Genomic DNA, 9,691 nt, shown 5'->3' with positions numbered 1-9,691 from the left:
CACTGTAAGTATACAAACTGAACTTCTTTGTCATTGAAATCACTACATTTCCATCCCGTTGTAGAAATTTGCATGATTGTAGCCTACCTCTGTGTTGGTTTTGAAAATCTTTTGTACATTTTGAACAGTTGTGCGTTTTAATCGCACGACAAATGTCTTATAAAATGTGTTTGCTGTATATTTTTATTGTTGCTGTTGCTGTAAAGTGTTCTTGCAGAAATGTACCATTGCATGTATTTGATTGCTGCAGATTAGGAGGGAGGAAAAAACTACAACATCCACTGTCAACATCAAGTGACGCCCCCTAGTTTCAGCCAATCATAGCCCACCGCCCCACGTGTCGTTTTGTAGGAAGTTCCTGGGATGTTGTTTTGGGTTTTCTCAGAGCACGTGGAGGCATAGTGTAGCTTTCCATGCTCAGTCTGCGGGCGTACATGCAGCTCTCCTCATCTGTGGAGTGTCATTAGCGCATAGAGTTGAGAGATGTCAGCGGGAGGCCAGGCCACCAGGAACCGGGATATCCCCGCCGTCAGGCGGGTCGCTATCCACGACGCTGCGCATTTGCCAAACGACTACTCCACGACCCCGGGAGGAACTCTGTTCAGCACCACGCCTGGAGGTACTGATGTCCAGAATGAGGAAAGAGAGGGATTCAGAATAATCCGTATTTATTTTTACTCTTTATTTGCTTTTTTTTTTTTTTTAAATAGGCAGTACACGCCTATTACAGAAAGTCTTAAGAAACTATACAAACTGTACTTGCAAAACTCAGTAATGCATATGTGCATATGACCTGAATGACACAACAGTGGGTGACAGCCTGAGCGGCTGGTTGAGTAAACAGCTCTCTGTAGCACCTACCTGAAAGCAGCAGTTTGAACAGTTTGTACATGTCAGGGGTATGCAGAGGGTTAAGGAGTTTAGAAAGCAGCAGCACCAACTTTTGTTTTGGTCTCAAAAGCCAAAAGGTTTGCTCACATGTGAATTATTTTCCTCTTCAGATGCTAATCGGAAAAAAAATTATAAAGACAGTTTATTTGCTTTTATATATCTCAGAAGTTTAAACAAAAGTTCCAACACTGCAGTTTACTTAGTATCCCAAAATCATGATTAGCTTATCCATATGACTTAGAGACAGAGAAATAGAATAGAAATATCCTTTATAGTCCCCCACTGCGGAAATCCACGTATTCCAGCAGTAACGTGGCAGGCAGACGGGGCATGGAGATTCACATAAAAGTAAAGAATATAAAATAAAAAACAAGAAATAAGATCTTTTACAACAAATTTACAACATTAAAAAAATACTGTACAGCTATTAAAAATAGTATACTCAAATTTAATAAATGTGCAGCCGAGTGGGATAATTTTTTTTAAAAGATATCCAAAAAGTGCTGTATACTTGTGCCTGACAAAAACAAAAAGAGAGAGATATTTGGAGTTATGTTTGAAATCCAGCTCCAAAAACAGTTCGTGGTAATGGAGGTAACTGAGGTCCTGTCATGTTGTCTTGTTAATGTTTGACATCGTTGGTGTGTCCCGAAGTATAACAACTAGCAGAAGCAGTACTTTATGGATCCACGTACTGCAGTTGTTTAACAAAACCAGAGATTATTTCAGTGTATTTTACATGGCTTTATTCCTCCGCCCTTAATTATTTTCCCATTTATGCTGATTGGAGACTTATAACTGCATGTGTCTGATGGCTCTGGTTACAAAATCTAGCATTTTGCCCCCTCTGCATGAGGTTTTTATGTGCATAAGCTTTAATCTAATGTGGAAGTCGTCACTTATGAATGGCAGCTTCAGTGTCATTATCCAAGAGTATGGGCAGTGTGCAGCCTATGTTTACTTGCATATACAGTTTACGACTGTAAGGTCAAATGTTGGCCTGTGCTCAGTCACATCCTATTTATAGTCCTGGTATTACAGCAGCCTGTTGTTGAGCTGCAATAGCAACATGTTTACTAAACATGTACACACTGGTTGTATTAATCATGAACAAGTGGGACTAATGATTGTGAGAGATCACAAAAAAAAATCCAAAAGCTTACTCACCAACCAACATAAAATGCCAACTGCTAATGTGAACATTTCAGAAAACTTTAAAGCTGTAGCCAAAAGAAAATATTTTAATCTAAACTGAATTGGTCAAGCTACACACAACAGAGATCATCTGAGGCCGTACTCAGGACCTGGACCAGCAGTAAGCTCAGTTTTGACCTTTTTTTTTTTTTTCTCATTTTGGGGGCTGCCATTGTTTTATTTTAAACATTGACAAGCTGGGGCCTTGGGAAGCTTCAACTGCAGAGATAAAAGTTAAAAAAGAAAATGTTTTCCCTCAGCGGTCGTGAGAAACCTGATTCAGAAGCACATGCCCACTACAACTGATACTGTGTCCTGTAACATTAGCAGGTGGGACACAGATAAAACACAAGTGAGTCACTGAATATGTACCAACATAGCTGATATGGGCTGCAAAATTGGGCTAAATGTCATGGGCGTGTATGGACCTGTGCATTGTTGGGTCACACTAGCAGAGAAAAGCAGGCAAGCTATTTGCGCACCAACATGTTTAAAGTTTAGATTAATAGTAGTAGTTTTAATCTTTATTTTATTTCATCATTGTTTACATTTGATTTATTCCATGTTATTTTTATTTTGAAATCTGTTTTAGTGTGTACAAGGATTATCTGCTGTACTGGAATTTTCCCAAATAGTCATCACTTTAAGAAAATGCTAACCCGCAGGTACCAGAATCATCTACGACAGGAAGTTCCTCCTGCAGTGTCGGACATCTCCCCTGACTCGCACGCCGCCCAACCTGCCTGACATCCCAGGCGTCACTCGGCCACTCAAGCCCGATGCCTCCAGCGACACAAACCAGCCCGATCAGTCGCTCAGCAACAACACGGACCACAGCGTGCATGCAGAGAGCGCAGGTAAACGTGTGCATAATAAAGATGGGAAAATGCACATGGGCTTGTAAAGCTTTGCAGTGGAGACCAGTCTGTGACCATTTGGCAAAAATAAGGATTCATTGACTGATTGAGTGGTTGTTGATGGCAGCAGGTGGGAAAACAATTTCTTAAGGGCCAATCATTTCAAAGTAAACTTTACACATTATGAAACTTTGCAGGCAAACATTCTTCATGTCCACTTTCTTTTGTTGACGACAAACATGGAAAACTGCAGGTAGCTGTGGTGATCTGCTAGCGACCAAATCAATCACTAGAAGGTTTTTGATGCAGCACCTTGCGTGCAACTAATTTTATTCAGCAACAGCCAACAGTGTCTAGGAACCACTGCCAACCAGTCGGGGATTACACGTTGTTTCATAGCAACCGATTGAATGTGATTGTATCACCTTCAATATGAGCAATGTGCACACGACGTTACATAGGAAACTTCATTAAACTCTTATTTCTATTAATTGTCCATTTTTTGTTGTTGTTGTTTTTTCTTTTATAGGTGAAGATGCCCAGTTTGAGATGGACATCTAAAGCGGGTCAGCTTTAAGGATTAAAGCAACATAGTTTATAGTTTTTGTTTACCGGTATTAAAAAAGCATATCTTTTAAAACGATGAGCCTTTTTTCTGTGTAATCTGTGTTCAGAATTGCTCTGAAAATGTTTTGTAATGCCTCTCCTGTTCAAGTGTGCATGAACAGTTTCTTTTCTTTGTATGATTTGTGAAATATTTGACAAATAAGTCAAGGTTTTGTTACAATTAAATAATTAAAATTTTATGTAATTTCATTCATTTCTCAACTTTGATGACTTGTCTTTAATTTGTTTTTACCAATAAAAAAAGAGAGAGACCGATCTGTTTATAGTGAAGTCTTATTTCACACCTTGCAGTAAGTGACTCTGACCATTTGGTGTCAGCAGACAAACTGTTAACTGAAGTTCAACTTTAGAAATCATTTGCGACCATATTTCTGGAAGTCTGATGAATGTATTTGTTATCTTTAAGTTTTGGTCTGATCATCAGCAACTACTGAGGGAAACTTTCTTTTTCGTGCTATTGTTGGCTAGAGAATAAGAAGGCTTTGTTTGTGGAAAAACCAAAGTGACCCAAAGCTCTAACGACAGAAGCTATAACACTAAAACTAAGCTAAAATATACCCACAGTGCATCCTGTAGTGTTGCGGGTAGCTGCAGCCTCAGCTTAGGTGGTTTGGTGAGTGACAATGACCCAAATAACTTTCTGGTGTAAAATCTAAAGAATATTTTGTGAAACTATTGTGAGGACAAGTTCATATTTATTTTAAATCTCCATTTTTTGGAAGGGTTACAATATAATGATAAACATATTTACATGCAGTAAGATGAGATGTTTTCTTCATTCACCTCTCCTGACCTTATCTGCATTTTTGGTCCCTTCATTTTATCTATCGGTAACTCCTCTCTTCAGATCTTAGTGCCTCCCATCAGAGGTGTGAGAAGAGGAAGCGATGAGGAGACGGAGGGGAAAGATGAAAACAGGCATTTAAACTTATTGGGCATCCTTACCTCGGGGTTGTTAATTTCAAGCAGTGTCAATGAAATATGATGTTTAACTGCATCATAAATAGTTGTCTAATAAAACTGGTAAATAGATGACTGCTGTATTTTATGACCTCAGATGTAAAGGTGCTTATGTTTTATATTTTAGGGCTGCTTTTAATGAGACTCACAACATGCAGCAATGTGATAAAAGATATTGGATACGGTCAGATGTTTGCACACAGTTCTCATCAGCATGAATACCCTGGTAATTTGGGACTTTTAATTCTTTTTTTGAACTGTTCTTTTTTCAAGGTGTAGTTTTTTTTTATCTGCACAAGTTTGAAATTATTTGGGTGATTATTGATTAACTCCTGGTAGTTTCTCTTTTCGTTTGTTTAACAGTGCTCATTGGAAACAACGACACTCAGAACAACGGGGAAGTCCGAGGAACTCAATAAAGAGATCTACACAAGTTAGGAAGGTTTCTTGAAGCCATTTCTAGACAACTGCCAACTCCACAGCCATCTGACAATTATATGTAAATACAGGATGAGAGGAAATTGTTTAGGATGTTCAAGAAAAACTCAGGAACCACCAGAGTTCAAGCCTGCCACGAAGTGGAAACTGCTGAAATATTAGCGTCAGTGTCCAAAGTGACGTGAGCTTTATATCAACATTGACTGAGAGGGTGTCGACCAAGAAAGAAGCCCCTGCTCCAAAATCATCACCTTCGAGTTTGACTGCAATTTGCAGTTAGATAACACAAATATTGAGGTATTTGGTCACAATAACAAAAGCTATGTTAAGGAAGGGTAAAGGTGGCTTTCAAACCTATGAACACTGTCCCAACTGTTGGCATCATGCCCTTGGGCAGTTTTGCTGGTGGTACTGTTACATTGCACAAAGTGAATGGAATAATCTCATAATTATTCAACTTCACCTCAAATCAGCAGTTAGATGGTTGAAATTTGGACATAGTGTCAATAGTTGGCTGTTCCACAGGACATGATCTCTCATTTTGGAACAAAGCAGACATTAAGCTCCTGATGTGACCTTTTTGAAACCCCAACATCATCACAATTGAAAGTTTGCAGACTACGGTTAAAAGCCATGTACTTGCCAGGAAACCAAATGAACTCTACCAATTTTGCCAAGAGGAGTGGTCAGATATCCAGCCAGAATTATGCCAGGTGCTTGATATGGCTACCAAAAACAACTTGTTGGTTTTGAACTTACTAAGGAACATTCAACCAAATATTAGTGGGGGTGTATGTATAATTTTGGGTGTGAATTTATACTATTAGCCTTCTCTAATCCAAATGACACAGACCCAATAGACCTAAGTGCCTTCTAGTGTTTTGTTCAGCAGTATCTAGATCCTGGGTGTTTGTTTGTTTGTTTGTTTGTTTGTTTGTTTGTTTGTTTGTTTGTTTGTTTGTTTGTTTGTTTGTTTGTTTGTTTGTTTGTTTGTTTGTTTGTACAGTCAGGGGCTGTTTGTGAGACATTTCCATCTACAGCCTTGGACACCAAAACCCAACAACTCCTGTGCTTTTAATTCTAGTGTGTGGTTTTTCTGTTAACAGGTAAGAATATTTCTTTACCACCAACATTTCAAAATGAAAACACAATTTGGTCAAGTTGCTTAAGAGAAAAAAAAACAATTTATTGCTCTATTATGGCCTATATAGCAAATATACAAATAGGTCAATGTGACCCAAACGTCTCAATAAAGAATATTAATAATAATGATAATGATAATAATTAAAGCGCTTACAGTAAACCATTCTGTAATTTCAATGGTATTAGAGGTTCAGTCTTGAAGCATAAAAACAACATAGTTTCTGTGACAATATAGTGCTTAAGTCTGTGATCATGTCGTGCCTTTTGAGACATGGCTATTAAAAGGCACAGCTTATAGTCCCACATAATTTCCTATAAACAGAAGCTGTTTCATAACTGTTTAGCTCTGTAATTTAGAGAGAATCGTCCAGGATATATACTAGAAGCTTCCTGCATCACATCAGCAGTCTCTGTCCTGGACAGCTCTGTGCCAGCAGACACGCACCCACTTTGCCGCTCTGAGATCCCAGTACTCTCGCTGTAGACCCCTTTGGTCCCGTGGTTCACAAGTTGAAGGGTTATATGATTTCCCTTCTGCAGGCGTTTCCCTCATTGGCAGCCACACTCCTCCACCACCATGTCGTCTTGATGCCTCATGACCATCTTTCCATCTTCGAAGTACAGCATGGAGATTGGTGCCAGGTGTGTGGGCACACAAGACAGACAGGGTGCCTTGTCTGGATGATGATAATTCAACAGGCTCTGGAGAGCGGAGAAGAAGAAAATAATTGATTAGAGAACATCTATTCATGCTGTTGGGGCATTATCAGTACTGTTGCATATGATGAGGTGTTTCAGTCTTACCTGTATGTATGCGTGGTTAGTAGGGGTGTAGGTCTCATCTACTGGTGTGGGACAGGTCCCTTTGCAGCGATAAGCGTTGTATTGTTTGGGATAGACAATCCACTCACTCCAGCCGAGTTTCTCAAAGTCCACCCACATGTCCACCTTCCTGCACAGATGATCCTTTTTCTCCTCTTGTGTTGCCTTGTCGCTGGGAGCATCTCTCCCACCCTCCTCTCTCTGCTGCTGGGTCTGCTGGTCCCTCTTTTCTCTGCTACTCCTCATCCTGGAGGGTACGTGCTCCCTGCCCAGACCAGCGTACTTGGAGTGCTTTGCTGTGCGGATGAGCATTGGTACTCGCTGGTCCTTTGCTTCATGCTTTAAGAAGACCACCATGATGACCCTGTCAGCTGTAAGGTGCTGAAATAATTCATGCTCCTGCTCTCTCTCCTCTGGCTTCTCTTCCCCCATCCTCTTTGCGAAATGCCCCCGATGCTGCAACCAGCGATGGACTATGTGCGTCATGTTGAACACTTTCCAGGAGGACGGCGACATCAGTGAACTGGGATGAACTCTAAGGTGGCCAAGAAGCAGCCTATTCTCGGGGCAGTGCATGCACCGCTCACTGTGGGAATGGTAGATGTCTATTGAAGCGCTGGAAGATTCTTTAAAAGCTGGCAGGCGGATGCGAAGCTCAGCCAGCTGGACAATGTCGCTTGCAGACATGGAGGACATGTCAAAAGTGAGGGACCATCTCCTGCCAATCTGCTGGCAGCCTGAAACAGATACGATAAAAGACATTTTTAGAATTATACCACAGGGTAAAGCTATGACTTATTTAACAATAGACATGCAAACTATTAAAGGGGAATAGAGAAAAAAAACACATTTTGTAGTAGTGTGTCAAACTAAAGTACATTTTGCTGCTAAATGTATTTATGAAGTTCTTCTGTTTGTAAATTATTCTTTTTCATCCATATTTTCTAAAAGAAAAGTTGGGCTACGTGGCTTTCAAATGGCTTTCAAAATACCTAAGCCCGTTTTCGTAATTTCCCTGATGTTAAATACTCACTCTTAGCGACCAGGCTGATCACAGAATCGGAGCTGTGAAGATTTTCTTCGTTCCAAGTGTGGGGCACGCTGTCAGCCTGAGTACTGATCTGGTCTTCGATCAGCATGACCCGGTAGAGATGGATCATGTAGTGCGGCAGACTGTTAAAGCGGTGCCTCTGTGCAGCGTGTCTGGCCCCACCGTCCCGAGCTTTCCTCCCACGGAGCAGTTTATCAGGGTGCATCTTAGGGATGGCGAGAGCCTGAACCAAATCCACTAGAAGAAGAAGCGCAAAAGCGAAATCCACAGCTCGTCTCTTCATAATTTGTCGTGTTGTCTCTTCGGTAGGCAGATCCAGAATGATCAGGTGTAGTCCCAGAACCGGATTTATAATCACGCGTGTCTCTCTGAAGTTCTTTGAAGACAGCTGTCAGGCCTCTAATGGCTGAAGGACGCCTGTGATCTAAGCGGTATAACAGGGACCTCCTATGGGCTATCGAAACAGAGTGCTCTTTGAAGTGGAGTCCCCCACTCTGATTGATGTTTTGTATACTGGCGATCCCTCAGATTAAAAGGCATGATAATATTTTTAGCTAAAGAGATTATGAGCTACACAATTGCGCCTTGATTAATTGGGAGAAACAAGAGAGTTAATCAAAAAAACTGCTTTTTTTTGTATGACATCATTAACAAACTGCGCAACCCCTTGTGTCCTATTTCTGTCCAGGACACAAGCGGAAAATATAACAGGTTATTTTAGACCAAAATAAATACGATTTTTGTTTGTTATTTTTTTAATTAATTAAATTTAATTTTAATGTATTGTTAATCTTAAAGGGATGTCAGTGCTCAGAAATGAATAAAACGAACTGAACATTTTCAATAAATATCAGGAAGCCTAATCAGCAAAATATTAATAAACAATATGAAAATATGCGGAAGCAAACCGGTGATCTCCTTAATTTACTGTTTTAAAAGAAACCTGCAATGCGTGTGTTCCGGCATATTATCAGAATAATATAATATAATATAATATAATATAATATAATATAATATCAATACATATAGAAAAACAATTAAAATCAAGGGAAAGTTCAAAGACAGTATAATTAATTTGGGCCACTGTTTTAGGAACTGTAAGTCATTCCTTGCGTAATATTGCGTTTCCAAAGGCACACGACTTTCATCGGACGCTAAAGCCATTAAAAGCTAACACACCCAGAGTGATAACTGCCCGCTAATCGTTTCCATTCATAAACTAAACAGCTTCGGGACCTCAGTTAAAAGAAGAAAGAGCCCATGTACAAAGCTGCCGTGCTTCTGATGAAAACATTTAACAAAAGGTGAAACTGTTCAAAGGTGTCGTTTTATTCCTTTAAGTCATTGTGACAACATCAAACAAATTTATTCAAACTAGCTAGTTTTATGTAAAACTTTAACTAATTCGTTTCAATTAGTTGGACGAATGAAAAGCAGTAGCCTACTGTCAAATTGTTTCATTAATTGACATAACGAAAGAATTTCATATTGGATATAATTCATGTTTTCATGTAACAGCGCGCACGTAACACAACCAGATGAAAACCTTAAAGTGCACTGCACACACAGTAACACGTACCATGTTGAGCCTGAAATACTAACATCATTATCTAGAAAGACAGTGCAAAAATATCACTGCATGCACACACATCGTAACTGTTCTTCCGTGCGTAAAACCACAAAACCTTTCGCAATGGGCAATAATTCA

At 39.8% G+C, this 9,691-nt stretch overlaps 2 protein-coding genes across 2 annotated transcripts; one reads left to right on the top strand and one right to left on the bottom strand.

The window, feature by feature from the left end:
* Positions 1-336: 336 nt before the first annotated feature.
* On the top strand, positions 337-3,824 carry LOC101471989 (eukaryotic translation initiation factor 4E-binding protein 1). The gene is made up of 3 exons (XM_004538327.3): positions 337-619; positions 2,751-2,942; positions 3,472-3,824. The coding sequence occupies exons 1-3, from the start codon at positions 484-486 to the stop codon at positions 3,501-3,503; spliced, it is 360 nt and encodes a 119-aa protein (XP_004538384.1). The 5' UTR covers positions 337-483; the 3' UTR covers positions 3,504-3,824.
* Positions 3,825-6,659: 2,835 nt separating this feature from the next.
* LOC101470162 (nodal homolog 2-A) lies at positions 6,660-8,266 on the bottom strand. The gene is made up of 3 exons (XM_004538590.1): positions 7,966-8,266; positions 6,915-7,669; positions 6,660-6,812 (listed from the first exon to the last, which is right to left on the bottom strand). The coding sequence occupies exons 1-3, from the start codon at positions 8,264-8,266 to the stop codon at positions 6,660-6,662; spliced, it is 1,209 nt and encodes a 402-aa protein (XP_004538647.1).
* Positions 8,267-9,691: the final 1,425 nt, after the last annotated feature.

Source organism: Maylandia zebra, linkage group LG7 (assembly GCF_041146795.1).
Source record: "Maylandia zebra isolate NMK-2024a linkage group LG7, Mzebra_GT3a, whole genome shotgun sequence".
Taxonomy (NCBI): domain Eukaryota; kingdom Metazoa; phylum Chordata; class Actinopteri; order Cichliformes; family Cichlidae; genus Maylandia; species Maylandia zebra.
Note: the sequence above shows the minus strand (reverse complement) of the source record. Positions and strands in the feature narration are given on the sequence as shown.

Coding starts and splice junctions, on each gene's coding strand:
- LOC101471989 (XM_004538327.3), top strand. CDS start 484: ATGTCAGCGGGAGGCCAGGCCACCAGGAACCGGGATATCCCCGCCGTC. Junction 620..2,750: donor GTTCAGCACCACGCCTGGAG/GTACTGATGTCC, acceptor GCTAACCCGCAG/GTACCAGAATCATCTACGAC. Junction 2,943..3,471: donor CGTGCATGCAGAGAGCGCAG/GTAAACGTGTGC, acceptor TTTCTTTTATAG/GTGAAGATGCCCAGTTTGAG.
- LOC101470162 (XM_004538590.1), bottom strand. CDS start 8,266: ATGAAGAGACGAGCTGTGGATTTCGCTTTTGCGCTTCTTCTTCTAGTG. Junction 7,670..7,965: donor GATCAGCCTGGTCGCTAAGA/GTGAGTATTTAA, acceptor TATCTGTTTCAG/GCTGCCAGCAGATTGGCAGG. Junction 6,813..6,914: donor CTAACCACGCATACATACAG/GTAAGACTGAAA, acceptor TCCGCTCTCCAG/AGCCTGTTGAATTATCATCA.